The sequence below is a fragment of the Seriola aureovittata genome, chromosome 7 (assembly GCF_021018895.1).
Source record: "Seriola aureovittata isolate HTS-2021-v1 ecotype China chromosome 7, ASM2101889v1, whole genome shotgun sequence".
NCBI classification, from domain to species: Eukaryota; Metazoa; Chordata; class Actinopteri; order Carangiformes; family Carangidae; genus Seriola; species Seriola aureovittata.
In genome coordinates this window covers 3,002,641-3,026,064 of record NC_079370.1, presented here as the reverse complement: position 1 = coordinate 3,026,064, position 23,424 = coordinate 3,002,641, and the positions used below count along the sequence as shown (strand labels likewise).

General features: G+C 44.1%; 1 protein-coding gene and 1 long non-coding RNA gene across 10 annotated transcripts in view; both read right to left on the bottom strand.

Annotated features, from left to right (window-relative positions):
* Positions 1-15,487, bottom strand: part of cspg5a (chondroitin sulfate proteoglycan 5a) — a 53,363-nt gene extending 37,876 nt beyond the window's left edge. For 3 of the 8 annotated variants that reach the window (XM_056380689.1, XM_056380694.1, XM_056380695.1), the window contains exon 1: positions 15,029-15,487. In XM_056380689.1, coding sequence (XP_056236664.1) covers positions 15,029-15,125 — 97 coding nt within the window. In that variant the 5' untranslated portion in view covers positions 15,126-15,487. The remainder of the gene's footprint in view (positions 1-15,028) is intronic. The other 5 variants (XM_056380687.1, XM_056380688.1, XM_056380690.1 and 2 more) reach the window with 4 other exon arrangements.
* A 6,474-nt stretch (positions 15,488-21,961) lies between these two features.
* LOC130171715 (uncharacterized) lies at positions 21,962-22,688 on the bottom strand. Of its 2 annotated transcripts, none has more exons than XR_008828195.1 (4): positions 22,630-22,688; positions 22,465-22,542; positions 22,241-22,341; positions 21,962-22,061 (listed from the first exon to the last, which is right to left on the bottom strand). It is a non-coding gene; the product is annotated as an uncharacterized LOC130171715 (long non-coding RNA). The 2 variants fall into 2 exon arrangements; XR_008828194.1 differs by having other exon boundaries at positions 21,997-22,061; positions 22,257-22,341.
* Positions 22,689-23,424: the final 736 nt, after the last annotated feature.

The window sequence follows — 23,424 nt, the reverse complement described above, 5'->3', positions numbered from 1 at the left end:
TGACAGCAGCACACTCGTTAAGTGACAGTTTGTCCAGCTAAGATCTGTGTTTCGGTGAATCTCCCTTCAACACAACCATCTCCTCCTCCACCTCCTCCTCCTCCTCTTCATCCTGCTGCTGCTGCTGCAACAACCCTGATGAATACAAACTGTACAGTCTGGAGAACAGACAGTAATGGCCGCCACACAACCAGAGACAGAGTGACAGCGGGGGGGGGGGTGAGGAGAGTTGGTAACAAGGGACAGCGTGACATGACAGAAGAGAGAAGAAAGAGACAGAGCCAGGGGAAGGAAGAGGAGGATGTGACAGAGCGAGGGATGGAGAGAGAGAGAGAAGAGACGACTTGGGTCTTTGAAAACTTTTACTCTCACTCTGTCAGTCTGTGTGTAGCCGCTCGGGAAACATTTCACAGAGATCTGCCATCGACTCTGTTCTGACTATCAGTGGCCTCAGATCTGACGCCGCCTCAGCCAGGTCCCATCACAGGAGGATGCTGCCGGTCCAGCCTGGTTCGTGCTCGTTTGCATGAGTCAACTGTGACCTGCGGACGTGCTGAGTCAGCGTCAGTGACTGATCTCGAGGACGCAGAGGTAGATTTGTGGACTTGGGACGAAGAGAAAAACCTCGTCATTCTGGCGCAGGTCTTTTCGTTCCTCAGCACGGCAGCCACTCGCTGCTGCACCCGGTCACCTCACCAGCTGGATTTATCACCAGCGATGAAAAAAAGAACAATAACATCAGAGTTTATGCTCAAAGTCAGACATTACTTCAGCATGTTGATCATCATGACATCATACTTTTTGTTTTACTGACCAATTCCTGATGACACACCTGCACACGAGGCGGTTTACACGCTACAGTTTCCCGTCTTCTGTTTGAGAGCTCCAGGTTTCTCAGTCCTGGGATGGTTATGATCATTAAAAGCAGTTACATCATGTGATACTTCAGTCTGTTTTGTACTGAACTGAATGAAACAGTTCAAACCAGGAAAAAGTCTGAACCATCAGTCAGAGGCGGCACCATAATAATAATATTATTTACAGAGACCCAATCACCATGAGCGACCACTTGGCGACAAAAAACTTCCTTTTCAGAGCAGAACCGGACTCAGGGTGGGCTCGAACAAACTACACCCTCATTTACATCGAATGTTTGAAGAGAACTAAATGGAACTATTTGAATCAGCAACAGGATTTTTTAAAAGTATTATAAGAAACTCGTCAGAGGCTTCGGGGGCTTTCAGGAAGTCTGGAAGTGAGAGACGATATTTGAGACCGGTGACAAGCGTGATGAAGCCCTTCAACACCGTGTGGAGAAACATCTCCCAGCACCTGTCGGCTCGTTACCACAAACTGTGACACGAGCCTCGGGTTATTGACGAGACAATTACGAAGCCCGGACTTTACCATTGCTTCATCGTTGGCATCGACTCGCAGTCCGAAGAGCCAGACTGTGGATGAACGAGGGTGTAGCCAGGGTGGAACTAGTGAGCAGAAACACGCCCGCTGCTGAGGGTGAGTCACCTGTCGATCAAACTAAATCTTTCACCAGAAAGTCTCCGAGTACAAGAAGGAAAAATTCAAACATCTGAAAACAAAGAGAGACATTGGACGACTTCTCAATTCAAGTCGTCATCTGTCTGCGGTCGGAGTGACTACATGGCGAAACAAAACAAAAGTCCCGCTCTCAACCCTGATCTCCATCCGGGTCACTGTTAGCCACGCTAACTGAAATTTTGCACAAGGATGAATCTCTGCGAGTTTAGTGATCCCCTGACTTTTCTTCTTTTGCCTCCATGAGGCTGGATTTTAGACAAATGTCTCAACTATTTGATGGATTACCATGAAGTTTGGTACCAAGGAAGTTTAGCGTTTCCCCGCTATCTCTAAGCTCCACCTACTCATTCTCGTCACAACCTGACACGCTGATAAGCTGTGAAACTTTAAGGTGTTCTCTCTCTCTCTCTCTCTCTCTCTCTCTTCGTCATTCCAGCACCGTGAACATTTCGACACCAGTGTCAAAACTCTTTTGTTCCTCGTGTTAGTCTCTCCTGATTAAAATATTCATGTCTCCCTGAAGATAAGCTGTTATCACTCTGGTGTTCCTCTGACCTTTCATCCAGTACCATCATCAGGTTGAAATTTAATTTGTCCAGTTTATGTCCAAATACCTGCAAAACCAACATCGCCAACAGTGACGCTACATTTCCAAAGTCAGGAGCAAATCTACAAATTACAATCATGAGTTACAGAGGTTGTCTGTCTCACTGTCCTGGCTTTTCTTTAGAAACAGTAATTAAGAGGACGTACACATCCACACATATTATAACACACGCAAACTATCAGAGCTCCGTTGCCGTAGGAAACCTCAGTGGTGTCAGTCTGCCAGAGTCTTTACTGTGCATCTCTGGACTGAGCTCCAATTAAGTGGAGATGTCTCCCTTTCACCGCCTCGTTAGCCTAATTGGATTAATGAGGGAGAAGCTTTTTGACGGACGGCTGGTTTGGGGGCTGCGTGACGACTCTGTGGCAACCTCGAGAAAGTAAACTGTGCATCACAAACGCGAACGACAGCTTTGTTTCCTCTTCTTCCTCTTGTGTTTCTCTACTGCACAGCGAGGTTTTAAAATCAATTCAAGGTCCCGTGTGTGATGAAACTGACTCATCAGATAATTCACAAAAGGCTCGCTGCTGGTTTGAGGAGAACACTGAACACCTGTGGGCTGTGCTGATTCAGACTCAGAAAACACTTTCTGATGTGTCTGGTTTCAATGCAAGACGGACTGACTGAAACTTTTGTAAAGATAAACAGATTAGTTGTTTGATATCGGCCTGGCATCATAAAGTTAGGGTGTCACAGTAGGACAGCAGTGAACAAGGACTATTAAATTTTTGGGATTTTGTTTAATATTTTGAGCCGTCGGCTTCGTCCTGGATCTGGTTAGATCTGCAGGACTGGGCTGACCCACACAGTGGTACTGATCATTTAAAGTCAAACATATTTCTGATACTTTTATTTTTGGTGTGCCGACATTCAAAAACAGCCAGCATTTTAAAATCAACGATGTCTGTGCAGCACCAAGTAAAAACAGTCTCGTCATAGGGTCCATTTAGTTTTTCTCAGGACTTCTCATCCAGTTTTGTCTTAAATGAGAATGAGTCCTAAATTCACTCTTGACTTTGGAAACCGCAGCTGAGAAAACAAAACCATCATAATGTGCATTTAGTAGCTGCTCTGGAGCTTCAGATCATCTGAAGACACAGGACACAAGATCATCTCCGTGATATTTATTAAACCACCATGGACAACAATGAATGAACAACTCCATGACAACTCAGCAAACATCCATCTGCTGATGAAGATCTTGAGATGTGGTCGAAAGCTCCAGAACAGCTATTAATTTCACTATGAGAGATTAGCCGTGTCCCAATTCAGGGGCCCCCATTTTTTTTCACAAAAACTTGAGGTCTGGTCTGAACAGTTGTACTGTTAGCTGTTAGCCGTTAGCGCTGGTGGCTGACAACTAAACTTCATTGTTTAGTACACGCTGGTTTTTATCAGACACTTATCTCACCCCACTGGCAGCTTCTCTGAGTCTCATAAAGATGATAACAGTCTGGGGTTCAATAAAAGACAAATTAGTTTGATAAGGTGGAAATATTTCGTGGGGCATGAATCAGCAATCAGCAAAGTACATCGAAAGTGCAAGCTAAGCTAAACCAACAGCGTCTTTTGACCAATTAGAGCCGCAGACCGGACGGACCAGACATCAGCTGGTGGGGTCAGGGTCGGGTCGAGTCAGGACAAGTTGGTTCTGGGTTTCAGGCTCAGTCTGGGTCCTGGACGGACCAACTGAGACCCAGATGAGACCAAAGCGACAGAATAAAGGAGCCTTTGTTGGTTTCCCTCTCAAATTAGATGAGATAATGAAACAGTATTACATAAGGAGACTCTTCACACAGCATGTCAGTGAATTTGTTTATGTCCGTGACATTGATTGTGTGTGTGTGTGTGTGTGTGTGTGTGTGTGTGTGTTGTTTCTCTGCCAGTAGAACCCACTGGTAATTGGGGTGGCTTCCAACTCCTCTGGTGAAGGGTGTGGATGGTCATAATGAGAAGAGTTTGGCTCGTCTGTGTGTGTGTGTGTGTGTGTGTGTGTGTGTGTGTGTGTGTGTGTGTGTGTCAGACTGTTTGTTCGGGGGTGATGGTGCCTCGGGGCCAAGTGCTGTTAGCCTGTGTTGGCGAGCCGCCGACCCTCAGGCTTCGCCTTTTGTTTAACCCAGATCAGTTTGGAGAGGGGAAGCCACTAAACCACCCACAGACCCGGAGGAGTCTGATTGGCTGTGACAGACTGTAAAGAGAAAGCTGATTGGTTCTGACAGTTAGGGCCCGCCAGCCAGTTTGGTGACCCAGACGGGAGGGAGAGGGGGAAAGGTTGGACACTGGCTGGCAAACAAACAAAAGCTTACAGGCTCCTGTAAGAACAATATGTTCAATGTTGTTGATGGTGAAATCTCCATGAAAGTGTTTTTAATGAGACTAATTACACAACATGTGATATCCTATTATAACAGAGTCAGTGCAAACTCGCAACTCACATTTTCTCCTCTGAGGATTTGAATGAACCCGTCATGAGTCTGTTGCTGATAAAATCTAAGTCGTGTGGGGACGGACGAGACAGTTTGTGCTGAAGCGGGTCGACAACAGCGACCGTCCCGTATCCAGCCACGACACGGCAAATATTATACACGGCACAACCGCAAATAAATTCAGCCGAAACAACTTAAACACTTGGTGCAAAACATTTGGTGCACGGCTGCTGAAAAACAGCGTAAATGAAAATAACAACTGAGTCTAAAACACAAATGCACGTCAACAAACATCGTATTGATCACAGTTTAAATCTTCACCTGATCAACACTGACCGAACCGACAAGGACCAAAAGGAAACAGGAGAGAAACAACAGCAGCAGCAGCAGCAGCGGTGTTCGTGGTTTTAATCAGTAGCCGGGTTTCCACTGAAGTTTTACGCAAAACAGATGCACATTTTTTTGAGAAAAGTCGACACGGCGACAGATTTCCAGCAGTCCGCCTCTCGGGTCGGAACTGCCGCCATGACTCGAAGGCGAGAAAAAAAAAAGTGTTTCCATTTCTATTTTGCGAAATCTGGAAAAAAAAAAAAAAAACACCCCAGTTTTCACAAACTGACTCGAAACAAAACCAAGAAAGAAAAAGAAGAATGTTTCTGTGTTTTCTGACTGTGTGGGCATTAAACTCACCGGAGGAAAAATCTTATCAGTGTTAATAAAAATGGCGGCACTGAGGGAACCACAGATAAGACAGATGAAGCGAAGAGAGAGTGAGAGCCTCTTTAAATCATTCCCATTGATTTCAGCATCAAATACCTGAACCTCGGGAGAAAAACACACACACACACACACACACACCTCGTATCTTTTTCCGTTCCCACACTCACTCACTCTGATGAATAAGACATGAGGCTTTCTTATCTTTACTCAACTCAATGCTGCTCATTAATATCCATATAAGGAGGAAATGCACAGCTCCACATTCGCCTCTAATTGAAAACCTCTGCATCGATTTCTCTTTCACTCATCTTTTTTTACGTTATTGTTCACTCCATCTTCCTGTCTCCTCTTCATCTCCCACGTCTTATTTCATATAATTTCATTTTTTCCTCCCTCTCTTCGTCGAATAAATCCTTCCTCTCCGTCTTTCTCTCCTCTTTCTACAAGCATTTGTCCGTCTCTCTCTGTCTGTTTCTCTTCTTTCTTTCCTCCTTCCATCACATAAATCCTTTCATTTATGACTCCACAGGTGGTGGGATTGAGGAAGGATGTGTTGCCATGGAAACGGTCTCGGCCTCGCTAGAGTCGCTGCGGCGCTACAAACCCGACAAGATCTGCATCCACGCACATTTAACACACATTAGAGTACGTTCACACACACACACACACACACACCTAATAATAATGTGTTTATCTCTGTAGAACTGTGGCTTTATAAAACTGAGAAATGTGATGCTGCTTTCTGTGTGTGTGTGTGTGTGTGTGTGTCAGTGTACACGTGGGCATGCATGCACATGTATGAGGCCATGCGCTTAAGATTCATACTTTTACACACACACACGGTTTTTCCATTTACCTCTTTACATCCTGACGTTAAAGTGGCCAGTCCAATTAAATTTGACAGGTGTGTGTGTGTCTGTGTGTGTGCGCATGTGTGTGTGTGCATACACAAGTAAGTGCATGCATATTGTATGTGTGCATCTATGCATCTGCATTTAAAGTTTTTCTCGTCCCTTGTGACCTGATTCTGAACAATTAAAATTCAAGTTGTGTAAGCCTGTATGCATCTGTGTGCATCTGTTTTCCACTCTTACTTACACACACACACGCACACACACACACACACACACACACACACACAATCTTTCCAAATAAGTGTTGAGTTTGACTAAAATTGTTCATGAAAATTAAATGAAATTTGTCATGTACACTTTACATTGCACTCATCATTTTCAGCTTTTATTTTGAAATTGTCAGTATATTTATTTTGGACATGAGCAGATAAACATCGGACAGATTCAAATTAATATTACAGGTATCCGAGTGAAAATACACATATATTTTTAAACACTCTCTTCGGCTCAACCATTCAGAGAAACTCTGGTGCACAATCAGAAACTAATTATGTTTTTCTCTGAACTACGGAGGTCAGCATCCGACAGCTTTTGGGTGGAGCCAACTTTAGAAGATTAGAAATCATGTTCATGTTGGAGGATTCTGCATCTCATGATTTACATCCAGTTTTTGCTTCATGTAGCAAGGAAATAAATGGGGGGGTGGGGTGGTCAAGGTTGGGGATGGACCTGCGGGACATCAGACTTTCATGCAGGGAACCAGAAATTGTTTTTGTTGCTGCATTAACCACAATCCTTTGGAGGTGTGACACACACATCGAGCTGGGTATTGAACTTTCATATTGTTATGGATCGACCAAATTTGGTTTGATACGATTGAGGATCGAGAAAATTCCTCGTCATTTGATACCTTGGGAGTAAAATTAGTAAATCTCATCAGCGTCTGTGAGCCAATAGGCATGCAGCATGCTTGGACACAGATCTAATAATGTTGGTGATTGGCTGATTATTTACACGAACATGTTTGAGTGTGTAAAGGGATCAAGTGTAAAAAATAAAACTATAATTTGTACCATAATGTGTATTTTAATTTTCTTCTTGATGAAATGGATTTGATGAAATTGGCATTGTTAAGATTATGTGTGGAAATCGACATGAAAAACCTTTCTACTTGAATTATTTCTAACATGTTTTGTGTTTCCTCTTGTTTAATCTCAGCACTCGTGAACAGCTCATTTCTGATGACGTGTTTATCATTCTTACTGAGTTACATTTATGGTTTGTCTGTGTCTTTAGGGCTTCAACTGATGAATATTTTAATAATCAATGAATCATTTAGTGCATGAAATACCAGAAAACTGTCAGTCTCCCAAAGCCTGAGCTAACATCTTCAAATCACCTGTTTTTACCTGATCAGTCCAAACAGACAATCAGCTCTATCTGTGTTTCCTCTGTTTGACTCGGTTCTGTTCTGTCAGTCTGAACATAAACTGTGAAGCCCAACACCTGAGAAAACAGCATCAGACAAATCAAATAAACCCACTTGTCTAATTATCTGTCTTCCTGCTGAACCTGGTGTGCTGCCATGACAGGTGTGTGTGTGTGTGTGTTTGTGCACATGTGTGTGTGTGCTCACAGAGGGTTGTGATGGGCGGACTGAATGCTAATATGACAGTCTGCAGCAGAGGAGCGAGGAGCACGTGCGGTCAGACGGAGAGAGGAGGGGGAGCGGGGGGGTTGGGGGGTGGGATGAACTCGATGACTCGCTTCAGGAAGGACACACAGTGACACACAGACAGTCTCGCACCCACGTAACACACCAACGAACACCCAGAGCAAACGCGCTGTAGCTCACATTACGGCAGAGAGACAGGTGCAAGCCTACGCACACACACCAAAAGATACGCTCTTGTTCGGCCTTCCATCTTTTCCCACCTTTTATTCTACACACACACACACGCCGCCTACATGAACACACACACACACACACACACACACAAACATGTAAATTACTGTTCAAGGGCAGCGTTTGAGAACAACGCCAACTCAGCACTGCTAAAAAAAAAAATTTAAAAAAGCACACATACTGTTTCCTGATTGTTTTGTCTTTGAGCAGGAAGGACAGAAGAACCCGACACCGTCAGAAACTTTGTTCGGGTCGTTTGACGACCTTCTCCACCTGCACCGCAAACTTCCCGCCAAGGGCGACGGCAATGACATCCCAAACAACTGTCACACCTGTGAGTCAGAGCTGCGGCGAACAAACACCTGGACGCGGACAAGGACGGCGACATGGGGGAGAAACACCGGCACAGAGGGACACTCACTTTTTCAGTGACGCTGTGGATGATGATTTTTATGCAAATCTCAGCGGCGTAAAGTTTCCTCAGGGATTTTATTCATGTCAGGGTTGGAAAAGACCAAAAACAGCATCACAGGTAGCTGTAGCCACCAGCTCCTGTTTAAATGCACTCTGGTATCAGTAAGTCACATATTTTTGTTGTGCATGCACATTCAAACATCACATAATGGTTTTTTTGAAATCCGGGAAAAACCTTAAATGCACAATGTGTAATTTTTGGCCTCTAGGGGTTTTCGCTTTTACCAGTCGGGATTCTTTCAGTGACAATCCTTCAGGAGGTTTTGGCGATATAAGAATTATCCGCAGAGGTCTTCTCTTCTCCAAAACCAACAGACCAAGTAATTAAAAAGGGTAAAAACACTGAATGAAGCAGTTTCACGTTAAAAAATCTGTGTTTCTTCGATGCTGTTCGGGGGACGCAGGACGTGTCGGAGAGGCTGCGAGCCGAGCTGCCGCTGATGGTTCCTCGGCTCTTTTCTCTGAGAACTCGGCCGCTCTGGTCTGGTGATGGTGAGGGAAAGATCGTGGCAAATAAGCTGCAGTTACGGTTATGTTCAGGTAACTACAGCACTTGGTTAAGACCTCCACTCTGCTACATGAAGGCTGCACCCCTCCCTGCTGGCACCGAACGCTAGCAATCGATTTGAATTGTGACGATCATGCAATATGAACATATTACCTGGGGATGACCGAGGTGAGTAGCCTTTGTTAGTTAGTGATCCAACAGGCAAATTATTCATACTCCTCAATATTTAACAAGACGTAGCTCAAAAGATTGTTTAAATTTGAAAAGCTTGCTCGGTGAAAACAGATTATTTTAACTCCCTCTGCTGCAGCGCAGTGAAATAATCTTCCTACAAGGTGCTTGTTGTCCGTCTTGGACGAGCACAAAGAGGCTTTGCTGTGTTTTCATCCTTAACGACTGAATATTTTAATTATCAAAGGAAATCAATTAGTTAATCAAGGGCACAGGCTCTGTCATGGATTTAGGATCTCTAGATACAAATGCAGAGACGAGCCCATGAGCAGAGCTGGTGCAGTTCATAGATTCATTAAACACAAACACAGATTCTTACTGGCAGGAGAATCAGAATCCAAATCAGGGGTGCAAAGAATCCAAAGTCCAAAAACACGGGAGCCGGAGGAGACACGGAGCAACAGAGGACGGACAGGGAGAGACGAACTTCAATACACAAGGGAGACAGAGATGATTGGACACAGGTGAAACACATTAGGGCGGGGCATGAGGGAAACTGGACAAAGACAGGAAGTAATTTCAAAGTAATAGTAAGTAAGTAAGTTAGTTGTTGGTCACACAGCGGGGACCATAACAGGACACTAAAACATCCCAATGCAACCCAGCACAGTTTGAATTATTTTAGAAACTGGTAGAGAAGCTCTGAGATGAAAAAGACGTTAAAGTTCATGACAGGAAAGAAAAATCTCAAAGAAGAAAATCTCATTTCATCCTGGTTTTGTTTTGTTTTTTGTCACTGTTGTTTGAAACTATTTTGACGGGACAAAATAAAACAATAACAGAATTTCATTAAGAGCTACTGTGATTGAAGATTCGTTAAGTCCCGTGCAGGTCACCTGTGCAGCAGGTTATTATGACCCATAGTTACGTTTTGTTGCTAGGCGACATCTAGCGGCCGTAGATATTATGACAGGAGCAAAAGTGTGAGAAAAAGAGACGAAGTCCGTGTCAGGAGGAGGTTGTGGTGGATGGACGAATATGACACAGGAGAGCGATGGTGTTCGATTCCCATGGGAAACTAGCGGCTTGTATTGTAACCATGACAACGGAGATCGTCTAATGTTGAGGAAGTACTTATTTTAACCCAAATCGCGATCTTTTCCTGAACGTGACCGAGACGTGACTGTTATTACAGCAACCACTGCAACATTTCATGTTAAACTGTTATGAAATCATTCCCGGCTCGTCTCAGGACGTTTCCTCACACTTGAAAACTGAGAAACACAAACTTGATTCTTGCATAATTTCCAAATGCAACACCTAACCCGTGTTTCCCCGTTTCATGCCCATTTCCCAAAGATGTTATTACTTTGTTCTACGAGGACATTTGCACCTCAGAGGGGGTTGAAATATAAACACAAACCCACATGCAGTTCAGTTCTTCCCCGCTCACACAAGCTCACACACAGTAACACAGAGAGACGCCAGCAGCTGGTCGGGTCAAGCCTGTGGCCACCTACGTATGCTAATGTTGGCCCGCAGGCAGATCCAGGTGGGAGGATATAACAAATGAGATTAGGATCATTTAGTTTCCCAACAAACAGATTTATCTGGATGAGAGACCTAATAGCTGATCCCAGTTTAGTGCTGAGAGAAAAGTTTGTGTCCCCCGGGAGAACAGAGGGAGACGGCTGGAATCACAGCGACTGTGGCTGCAACCAGAGACTGTTTTCATTAGCGATTACTTCTTTAGTCCATCAAACGCCACAAATGAGGAGGAGCGGCTTCTGTTTATGTTTTTGAGAAATGGCCAAAAAAAGAAATCGAAGGCGCTCCGTTTGCAACGAGAAGGAACGGAGAGAAGCAGCGGAGGTGGAAACCAGGCAATGTGAGCTGAATTTATGTGACTACTGACTCAAGAAGGACAAAATGGACATCACTGCGGTCTTATAACATGATCGCATGGTACTGCTAATCGCTCTGATAACTGGGCCCCGCCGCGGCTTCAGCGGTCTGACATTTTGACGAGCGCTCCCACGTGTCCGTCACTTTACTTTCCATTACTAAAAGCATCAAACGCCAATCGCACACAGAAGCGCAGCTGTGTAGAAGTGTTATTGGAGTTTTTACTTTTCTTTCTCCTTTGTAAGTCGGACTAGAAATCCCTGCTCTACTTCCTCTGAACAAGATTTAAAAACATCATGCAAACTGAAGCTGCCTCTGAACGTGACTGCTCCCAAAATATCATCAAGACAGACTGTAAATGATCTGCGGTGACACACAGCGAGTACGACTTTGTCTAAAAATGCTGCAGCTTCCAAAAAAACCCAAAAAAACTGATGTTTGCAGAGCCAACAGTTCATCTGCTGCAAATCAAACACACCGCGCATGAAACCATTACGCCGAAATAATGAATACGCCACTACAAATGATGATATCATCTACAAATTATAGCTGGTAATGATGGACTACACCCATTGCCAGTGAGATTTGGACTCGTGCACACACAAACACACACACACACACACACACACTCATGCACGGTCAGTCGGCGTTGAGCCACCAGACTTAGCAAGAGGCGTCAGCGTGCGCCAAAAATCCGACCAACATTTCGAGCCTTAATAAAATTCAAAGCGCGAACACATTATGGCGGCCGTGTGAACACACTGTGCTGCCAGCCAGATTTGGCTTGAAGATTGACCCACTGCACATCAAAGATAATCTGTCAGCTAGCAGATATGTGTCAGCAGGGCAGGAGGGTGAAGGGAGCGGCTGAACATCCTCGCAAGAACGAGAAGCCGTTTCCCCCATCAACCACCCATCTACCAGTTAAACCGTGCGCTGGGGGGGAGGGGAGAGACGGCGGCATATTATCAGTATTAAACACACAGAAGGAGGAGGAGGATGATTGCAAATGGCCACCGGAGAAAAAGCGGACAGGAAATGACTGACGGCGTTCTGCTCGGCTGTTGTCAGTTCAGGGCAGTTGGCCTTGGATGTCTGAGCATCGTTCACAGATGTGGGGCAAGCTGCCGCCTCCACACTTCACCGGTGAAGCGGGAAAATGTGTGTGTGTGTGTGTGTGTGTGTGTGTGTGTGTGTGTGTGTGTGTGTGTGTATGGGAGGGAGGGGGAGGTTTAGCCCAAGGTTGTTTTAAGGGGGTCTGAACCAGATCTGCCAACCTCTTTTTGTTAAATATCCACCTGAGTCTGAGCCGACAGGAAGTCGCTGTGGCAGCACTGATGAACGGTTACAGAAACTTATTCGTGCTCGAATCTGAGTTTCAGGTGATCATATGGCATTCTGTTATTTTAGTATCCATCAGTAATCCCTTCACACATCCAAATCTCCATCTTTAGCTGTAAATCCTGCTGGTGGCGCGGCTCTACACGTGTCGCTGACCGAAATATCTCAACCGCTGCTGGACGAACGGCTCTGAAATCTGGGTGAGACGTTCATGATCCGTCAGGACAACCTCACAGAGGAGCTGCCTTATTTCAGTTTTACACTACAGATGTTGCCTTGCAGATGTTGTCCAGTTCAGCAACTTACATTATTCTGTCTTATTTCAAAATAAAACATTACATATATTTTTTAACAAATCAGACTTATGGCTGAAAGTGGTAGAAGAAAATCGCAGTGATGTGTTTTGCTCAAGGGCAGCTCATGAGATAAGACCATGCAGAGGCGTTTGACCCCTGAACTCTGGTCCAGCACAAAGCCAGCATTCCCAAACTCTCATCTTTAAGTCTTTGAGATTAACTGTGCAGGTTTGTAGTTACCTGTCGTGTGCATGAGGATGCAACGCAACCGGTGCAAACACTTTGGTTTCAGTGCAGATGTGAAGTGTTATTAAGCGAGCTGTAGAGGCGCGGGTATTACTGGCTGTTTCCCCCTGCAGCCAGTTATTGTGCTAAGCTAACATAACCCCGCCGCTGGCAGTAGCTTTATATTAGCCAGGAGGGTGGTATTGATCTTCTCGTTTAACTCTCAGAGAGGGAAACTGGCAAATTTCCCAAAGTGTGAATTTCTCCTTTAAGAGAGCTGAGGCCAAATATTCCTCACAATTATCTCATATTCGGACTCATGGCACCGTCTGCACAGATCCTTTCAAACTGGTTAGATGAGCTCATATCTCACATTCCTGCGAGGCATTAGAGAGCAGAGGAGGGAGAAATGCACCTGCCACTTAAAAAAAATCAAAATAAAATAAAACACATCAACATAAATATCCATTACATTTCAGAGGGGAAATGGAGCAGAGCCTGATGACTGGGCCAGGAGGCTCAGATGTGCAGCTGACAGAGATCACTGCTCTTGGATGTTCCACTGATGTGAGATTTGTTTTTCAGCTCCAAATAAAACACACACATTTAAAAAAAAACATCACAAAAACATCATTGTTTTTGGACTCCAGTTTGTAATCACACCACAGCCGGTGAGTTTGAGCCAGAGCGATGAAAAGAATCAGCCAGATTATATTAGATTATAACGCCAGGGCGATTTCATCTCGTGCACGCTCCTGCATTATTAATCTGACAGTAATGTAGCCCGCCATGCGCAATGAATCTCAGACAAAGAGACACCGAGAGAGAGAGAGAGACTCCGTGTCCTTTTTTTTAATGTTTACTCGACTGTTTTTTTTTCTCCTCTCTGTGTATCAGAATGTCCGTTTAGATCCCTTCATGAATTATTCATCCTCCCCCCCCCTCTCTCCCTCCCCCCTCCTCCCTCTCTCCCCCCCTCCAGCCCTAATCCTCGCCTTTGTGTGGCTGTAGTGCCAGTGCGCCTCCAGGGATCCGGACCGGTTTCCAGCATCGGCTGGACGCTGTCACTGTCACAAATCTCCATCATTTCTCCTCCAATATTCCTGCAGCGTCTCAGAGTGAGTCCGCACCGCTCCGAGTCTTGATTTACTGACCTGGTTTGTTGCTGTAGTTGCCTCCTAAGATGCTTCTATCATGTCCTCAAATTATATATATATATTTAAAACCCTCCCATCCTATATAATCACTTGCAATTTCTGAGCACTGAGCTGATTGTGACCTTATTGCATATTCATATATTAAATTATCTCCATTTACAACATTACTCCTTACATAGACTCCCTATGAGGCATCTCAAAATGTTTTAATTAATGTCCTAATATCATGTCTTTCAATGTGTCTTTGGTGTCCAAAGGGTTTGTGCTGACCCCATTGTTACCTCCCCTCTGGTGTCTCTGTAATATTCATAAGGATTTAGATTGTCTAATTGTGTCTTTATCGTGACCTAATTTTGGGTTTTGCCATTTTTTGCCTCCTAAGGCATCTCTACAATGTCCCTGCAGGGACATGGTGTTCAATACTGAGCCTTCAATGGTTTAATCATGACATGAGCATCCAAAATAAAAAGATTTGAAATTTGGTAATTCCTATGTTATTCCTGCAGAGTGATATCAAGGAGATATTTGCTGTAGTGTGCATAAAAAATGTGCATTACCTACATTTATTTGATGACAGATTCTGCAAAATTCAATTTATTTTGATTTGCATTGACAAGGAAATGTCAAGATCAGCAAGGTGTTAATAATGTCTCCTAATTGTTTTAACCAATAGACTTTTAATACCAGTAGAGTGCTGAGTGCTTCCTAACCCACAATCCGAGCCTCACTGACCTCCTTTCTGGCTGCCCTGTGGGAGTGTGTTTAGGTACCGTGGATCCACAGAGAGGACAAGCTGCTGCTGCTGCTGCAGCAGCAAAAAAACATTAATATGTGGACGCTTTTGCATGATGCAAGTGCACAGCTGAAGGGCAGCTTCTTACCGTGGACAGCCGGCGGGATCAAGTGCAGAGCCAGGACGCACGACAGCAGCGTTAGTCTCCAGCATCCCGTGCAAAAGCTCGCCTCCTTCCCCTGCATCCTCACCGAGCGGTGGTAGCCTAAGATGATCGGGTGGGAAAAAATATATATAAAGTCCCTGTTTCTAACAGTGGCAGCAGAGTTCAAAAAATGTGGCAAAAAGTAATCCGGACGAGTGGGTCAGTAGATTTGCGTGCAGACTAGACTCCAGCCTCGCTGCGCTTCTCCTCCATAGCCGCCTGGTCTCAGCTGTCTCCTCGTATCCGCCGCGGCTTCACACGCTCGGCTCACTTCAGCACACTGAGGTTGGTTACGGCTCCATCGCTTTACAACAGCGGTCGGAGATGGCGAAGCGAGGGTGGGGTGGTGGTGGTGGTGGTGGTAGTGGTGGTGGTAGTAGTAGTGGCGGTGGAGGCAGGGAGGAGGGGGGGTTTGCGTTTGGGGGGCGCAGACGCACGCCGTGGCTCGGCTTGGCTTGGTTTGGCTCGGAGAGGATCGGTGCTTTGGGCACTTGGACGCACGGCGGAGTGCAGCGCGCTCGGCAGCCTTCTCCTTCTCATCATCTGGGGAGGGGAAAAAAAGGATTGTTGATGCCCCCCTGCCCCCGCCCCCGCCCCCCTCTTCCTCCTCCTCCTCCCCCATGCTCTTCATCCCTCCTCCCTTCCTTCCCTCCATTTTCCCAAGACATCTTCCCCCTCCTCCCTCCATCCTTCCGAAAACTTTTCCTACTTTTTTTTGTCGTTCAAAGCCTCCACCTCCTTCTCTTCCTCAAACATTTTGTCTTCCTTCCTCTTCTTTTTCCCGACATTTTTCCTCCTCTTCATCTTCCAAAACTTTATTAACCCACTTTTCCTCTTTCCCAATATGTTTCCTCTTTTTCCTTCCCTAAAGCGTTCCTCCTCTTCCTCCTCTCTCTATGTTCTATGTTCATCCATCAAAGCCTCCACCTCTTTCTCTTCCTCAGACTTTTTGTCCTCCTTCTTTTGTCAAATCGTATTTCTTTTCCCTCAAACTGTTCCTCCTTTACCTCCTCCCTTCATCCTTTTCCAAAGTTACTTCCCCCCTCCTTCCTTCCCTTTTCCTGAAATCTTCTACTCTTCCTCAATTTTTCCTTTCAAACCTTTCCCCACAACTTTTCCTTATATCCTTCCCTCCTTTTCCTCCACTCTCTCTTTCCTTTAATTAAAATAATTTCCTCTTCTTTCCTCATCCCCAGACATTTCTCTTCCTCACCTGCTTTGGACTCTTTCCAATACTTTTTTAAACTCTCTTTTCCTCTTCCCCTCTTTCTCCTCTTCCATCCTTTCTTTTCTTCCTCCTCTTCTCTCCACCCTTCCCTTTCCTTTCTGTCCCCTTCCCCCTTTCCCAGAGAAGTTTCTCCTCCTCTTCCTCCTTATACTTTTATCTTCATCTCCCAAAACTTTGCCTTTTACCTCCTTTCCCCGTAGAAACTTTTATCCTCTCCCCTGCAGCTTTCCTCCTGCTCCCTCCATCCTTACTTTGCTTCCCACTAAGATATTCCTCCTCCCACCTCCTCATTCTCAAGACGTTTCTTGCCTCCTCCTCCTCTCTCCATCCTTTTTCCTAAAACATTTTCCTGTTTTTATTATTCCACCTCTTTCTCCTCCTCAGACTTTTTGTCCTCTCTCCTTTAAATACATTCCTCCTCCCCCTCCTCCTCCTTTCTTATTCATCTTATTTCTATGTCCTTGTCTTTTGGCCGACACCTTTTTGAGGATGTTTCCATCTTTTTCTCCTCTTCCATCCTCTTTTTCCCTCACCCTGTTCCTCCTCCTCCATTTCTAGGAACACATCCCTCCTCCTCTCAGACTTTAACTTTTTCCTCCTACACTTCCTGCCGTCTCTTCCACCTTCTCTCTTTCCCAAAACTTTGCCACTCCTCCTCCTCCTCACCTCCCTCCCCTCCCTCGCTCCCTCCCTCTGTTCTCAAAGCTTTCCGTCATGTGCTATTCATCTGAAAGTGTTGGATCTCAATGGGAGAGCACACACTCTGGCCACTTCTCTGTTTTTTTGGGGGGTTTTTCCCAGGGGGAGATCGCTCTGTTTCGCAGGAGCTTAACTTCGTCTCTCTGTGAGCGGCGGAGAGGATCAGGCAGTTTGAGATTATGTAAAAAAAATAAATAAATAAAATTAAGTGTGTTGTTTGATGCCGTCAAAACAACCAGCTTTGTTTAATGGTGTGACACAGAGACACAAACAAAAGGGGGAAGGGGGGGGGGGGCATGGGAGGGTGTCTGGATGAAAGGAGGGTGTGTGTGTGTGTGTGTGTGTGTGTGTTGGTGGGGGGGTGTTTTAGGGGTAAATGGGGGGGTACACACAGTGATGAATGCCCAAGGGCCCTGGGGGTAATGATGGTGGTGGGGGTCGTGGGCATTCTTCCACACACACACACACACACACACAAAGCATAAAGGAAGAGAGAGGGGCAGGGCAACAGGAGATGTTTTGTATGGATACGTGTGTGTGTGTGTGTGTGTGTCTGCAGTTGGTTGTTTGTGTGTACATGTGCACATGGAAGCAGCAGCAGTGCCAAATATATAAATATAATATATATATATAGTGTTCCCAGTGTTTTTTTATTTTTTTAAAAAGGAATCCAAATGTTTAGCAGAGGAGAAAATGTGCTCAGTGGATTGTGTAAAGTAGGTCACGGGGACAGTTTGGTGTCTTCCATTTAAATAATATAAAATATGGTCTCTTTCTGGCAGAGAAAATGTTTTGGGAACACTGTATGAAAATGTGTGTCAGCCCCCAAAAATCCTGCCAGAAACCCTTGAATTCACCTGCCGTCTCTCCGTCTGCCACAGATCCAAAACAACCTCTGGTTCATTCATTATGAGCACAACGAGATAACGGCCTCACTACCAACCTTCCTGTTCATTTCTGCTTTTATCTGATTTTACTGGATGACTGGCTGCATCTATTCCGCTGTATGATACCAATATTATCTGACAGCGACGTTGGACAGAGGAGCAATAACAAAAGCCGTCCCTCGTCTGTTATGAACTTTCATTTTGTGCAGATTTTGTTTGCGTGTCTTCATCACCCCTGAATATAATAAAGTGGTATCTCTTCCTCATTTTGTCCCACTGTTGTCCCACTCTCACAATCAATACTTATTAGCACTCAACAAGACCAGAGTGTGCAGCCGTCTGAACCAAATATCAACCCATAATGGTTGTTGAGATGTTTCGCTCAAAACCAGAACTGTGAACCTCATGGTGGAGCCGGAAGGAAAAGGGAGCGGAGGATCACCAAAAGTCTTCACGTCTGCACTGAATTTTCTGGCAATCTATGATGTAGATGTTACGATGTTTGGCTGAATGAGTGAAAACTTTGACCTGTTGGTGATGCATGTGAAAAGTCATATGGTCACCAAAGTCAGTTGGATTCATTCAGTGTGGAAGAAGAAATTTCATGCAATACTTGTTGAGACCACTCAGTCATAATCCAGGTTTGATGTAGGTCGCATCAATACCCCCGAAAACAGAAATCCAATGTTTTCTGTTCATATTGACGAAAACAAAAAAGTCTGAGTGCAAAAACTACATGTAGACTACTTCTGGATTAACAGTTTAAACCAAAGCTAGTCATTTAGTTTAGAACATATTTAAAAGAAATGTAAAAATGTGAAAAGAGAGGCTTCAAATTGCTTTTGTCTGACCAGCAGTTCAAAACATATTCAAGGTATTCAACGTACAGTCACTAAGTTTCCATTTCTGACAAACTAGAACCAGAGAAATTCTAGTATTTTTGCTTCATTAATGAGTTAAAGGTCCCGTATTGTATGAAGGTAGATGTCCATGTCTTTATTTGATCATAAAGCAGATATAGTTTCTGTATTAATATTGTAAAAGTATTCAGAAACTGACCCTTAAAACGAGCCGTCAGGACTTCTGTAACTTTGTGATGTCACAATGAAACAGCGCTCTCAGCCATGCCCCAAGAGCCGCCCGCCTTGACCCACCATCCACACTTGGTTTGGTTTCTCTGAGTGTTTTTACCTGAAATCTGCTTTATTTTTATTGGATCACTGAGAAAACAGTCAGCCAATCAGAAGAGAGGCTCAGAGCCTCCTCTCTTCTGATTGGCTGACTGACTTGTTATCACTAGAGCTCCAGAGAGAAGCCTGAGAGAGGAGACGTAAAACTACACTGAGGTGGTTTTTAAAATTGGGGCAACCTGGGAGCTAAATGGTTACAGCCTTTATACCACAAGGGCTCAAATGCTCCGTCACTGTCCAATAAAGGGAGTTACAAACAAAAAACACTGAAATTATCGTCAATCAATTCTATGTCAGTCGACTTCTTGTTCCCGTACTGAAGCGCTTGTGTAAATGTGGCTCAAATATTCAAGAATCTGCTTTGCTGGCATCAGACGCACAGGAAACAGGATGTGAACTGATACTGAGGCTTGAGGTCTTTTATTGTAATAGGGCCACCTTGATGTTCACTGGACACACACACACACACACACACACACACACACACACACACACACACACACACACAGTAACCCGGACGTCAGCCTAATTCTGTGTGGCAGCTTTGGTGTTTCCCAGTATTTTTGGGGTTAATGCCTCTTACAGCTATCATGTCCGCTTCAGGGTCACATGCTGTTGTTGCAGCAGTTCAGGCCAAAAGCTGTAGTGATATCAAATTGGGGACAGTGCTCATCAACACACGGATTAGGGCCATTTAATCCCTCTTGTTCATCCCCCAAAACATGAAGACACCCCCCCTCCCTCCCCTCATACTTCCCTGGCACTGTATCACTGAGGGAATAAATTATGATGGTCATAACACTTATTACATCCCTCATCACCTCATCCCCTCCAGTTGCTCTGCTTTCATTTTGCCAGCAATAAAAATAAAAAATCCTTTCCAATAAAGTTGAACAAACAGGGAAACCCACGTTGATTTTGGCTGGAGTCTGACCTCTCGTCGTCAGCAACAATAAGATTTCTGTGATTTATTGCTTGTCTACTAATGTAATTTTTATCATTTTTCATTACAAGTGTGAAAAGAATAAAAAAAAAAGCTATTCAAGCTATTCTTTGTAACAAAATTGTGCTTTGTGAACAGTTGGGTTCATTGTTTTTAATCTGAGGAAAGCTCTGAAGTAATTTATTGGATTTCTTTTTCTTATTTTTGCACTAATTGCTTGGTAATTAGCACTTGCTGCCATATTTCTTCATCAAAACAAAGAACAAATAGGTGTGAGAGGCAACGCTAAAGCAGCAGAAAAACCTCCCATATTGTCAGAGCAGAGTGACCCATAAATCAAACTGCTCACCAGTGTGAATTCAGCGTTTGCTCCATTGTTCACGGTCCGAACAACTGGAGCTTCTTTGAACGAACGCATATACAGTCAACGTTGTAAGTGTGTAACAACAGACCTGGGGTTATTCTATGACCTATATCTCTATACGTACAGTGTATCGAGTCTCATTAGTTTACTCTCTAACAAATACGTGTTAACGAGAGCTTGATTCATAAGGACGCCGCTTGCTGCACATATGGAAGTGAGACGCTGTGTCCTTATAAAACCATGATCATGTGTTGTGATGGTTCCTCCTCTGCGTACTGGCTGTGTATTACTCCCTTCATTGTAAGAAATAGGAGACTCAATTCAGAGCTAAGTTCAGCAAAAGCCAATATGAGGTGTCATATCGGCATTTCAGGTGCAGGATGTGCAAAACGGAGGTGAAATACCGTAGAAATACCACGAATCTCCGAAACAATTTAACAAGACATCACCCAGATACAAGGAAGTCAGGGGTGATACCCATAATCCTACTGTGCGTGTTCATGAAGTCAGACTTTCATCCTCCTGCCTGGTGATAAAGAATAAAGTACAGCAAAGTTCTCACTCCATTTTCATCCAGTCAATAGTTTTGATTTCTAGTGCATGACCACTCAGTCACTTTTCCCTCCTTCTTTTACCTTCTTTTTATTCCTCCATTCTCATTCTCTTTCATTCCTTCCTCTGTTCCTCCTGGTTTTTGTTTGATTATTCTCTCTTTTTGACTTTCTATTCCTGGGCTCTGAGGGTGGAGTCAGCTGTGTTTGCTAACCAGAGCAGAAATAAACTGTTTGTCCCCCCCCGACTTCATAATCAGCCCCTCCCCTTTCTGTCTCAACCAAAAATATTACCCCGCACTCCCTCTACATACAGTATACAGTCTCCCACACACAAAACTCAAACACTGCTGATCTATTTCCTGTTTTCCATATGCAATATAATACATACACTTCTCTCTCTCCTCCTCTGACCAGACATTTTCACGATTGGCTTCTTCTCATATTTGCAGTTGAAAATACAGCTCATCTTTGAGCATGTTAATATTTGTTGATGTCTAATACTGTACCATCACGTAAAGGTGGACTCGGATAAAGCCAGCAGGTTTTCAGCTTGTCCTCAAGCCTGATGTGACCGAGTGTAACTGCTCTAAAAGGGGCAGAAATATATCTGCACTTTGGACATGTTAATGTTTGTTCATGTCAAATCACATTTATTGTACGCTTCAGTGTCGGCTCTGTTTTCAACCTTGTTGAAGTGTATCTATTGAATTGAATGTAATAAATGAAATGACAACTCTTTATATCCAATTTTTAATTAATTAATTTATAATTGTATAAAATATAGATATAAAATATATAAAATATATACATATTAAAATCTATAAAATAAAATTTACAAAAATATATCAAGAGTAATAACTACAACATTCACTGCCAACAGGTTGGATTAAGTTAAGTTTAAAAATCCCCAGGTTGGAAAATATTCATTATTTTATATATAATATTACATATATAATAAATAATTTTTAATCTAAAGCCCAAGCGATGACGACACCTCCCTCAAGTGTGTGTGTTTTCTTATTTTTACCACCGAATGTCTTCCCGCTCCGTGGCATCGGGTCATTCCTCACTCGGTCCTTGAATTGTGGAGACGTGCTGCTGCATCCATGGCCTAGGGTCAAAACAGAAGAGACACGTGTCCATTTCTGAGACGTCTTCCAACTATTTAGTATTGCGCTTATAATTCAGAATTTGCTTTAAGACGGCGAGCTTTGCCGCCGCAGCTGTTTTTAGTAAACACATCGGCAGCCCGGGCCGACAAACGACAAGGACATGACACAACTGTTGCACCTCGCTCAGTCTTTACCTTCGGCCTCCCCTCCCCTCAGAGAGACTTGGCCCGGGCCTGGGCCACCTCACAGACATTGAGCGTTTATGCATCTGGTGGACTCCTGTACTCACAGATGGAGAGACGGAGCGGCTGAACCTCACATGCTCATATCGAACTTTTCTGGCAAACTGAAAAATAAATAAGTAATTGATCTCATCTGTGTGTGTTGGCATGGAGATCCTACCTCTGCGAGTCCTCAGCCCATCCAAGCTTCGCCCCCTTCCTTCCTGTTTTTATCTCTGGAGACGAGCAGACTTGTGTTCTGCACAGATCAGATGTTGTTTGAATCTCTTGAATCCTACATTAACGACAGAATCTAAACAGAACAGGGATGTGACACAACACTTACTTGTCGTCGACTTCTGACTCGCTGCATGGAAACTGTTTAGAGTTGCGGAGCGTCTCTGTGGCAGTGAGGGAAAACAATGCAGTTCACATCTAACATTTGTAAGACATCACATAATACAACGTAGGTTCACAGAGTTTTACCAAAGTACACACATTGAATAGCACTCAAAGATGTGCTCACCTGTTTGTGTCTCCAGGTTCTTCTTCCTCTTCTTCCTCTTCTTCCTCTCCGGTGAGCCGGTGTCTTGACGTCTGCGTGAACCAAACCAAATGCTGTTTGAATCTCTTGACCTTTATCAGTAAAATGTAATCAGTACAGGGGAGTTAAATAACACGGACCTAATCCCGATGTATGAAGCTTTAAACGTGGCCCAGGTCCTTTTCCTCTGAGGCTCAGCTCTGGCCGTGCTGGATGTCGCCTCAGTTGCAGCCTCGTTGGAGTTTTGAATCAACTCTGAACAGAAAAAAAAAATAAAACATGAATTTATAATGTTGACAAAGTTAAATAATACTGATGACATCACCTCATAGAGGTTAGATTCTGACTTTTATCTTCCTGCTATTCCAGCGTTATAACAGGAAGTTATCGCACCAACAACTCACCGCCTCTTCATTTCACATCAGACATAATGATATCTTCCACTCTATTGATTTAAAATAAACGGCAGGCTGTCGCAACAGATATGTGTAAAATCAAACATTAGTTATTTACAGCAAAGACTGATTATAGCTTGTATTGAATAATTCCTGTTTACGTGCAAGTTTTCCACGGTTTATCACTATATTCATGTGACAC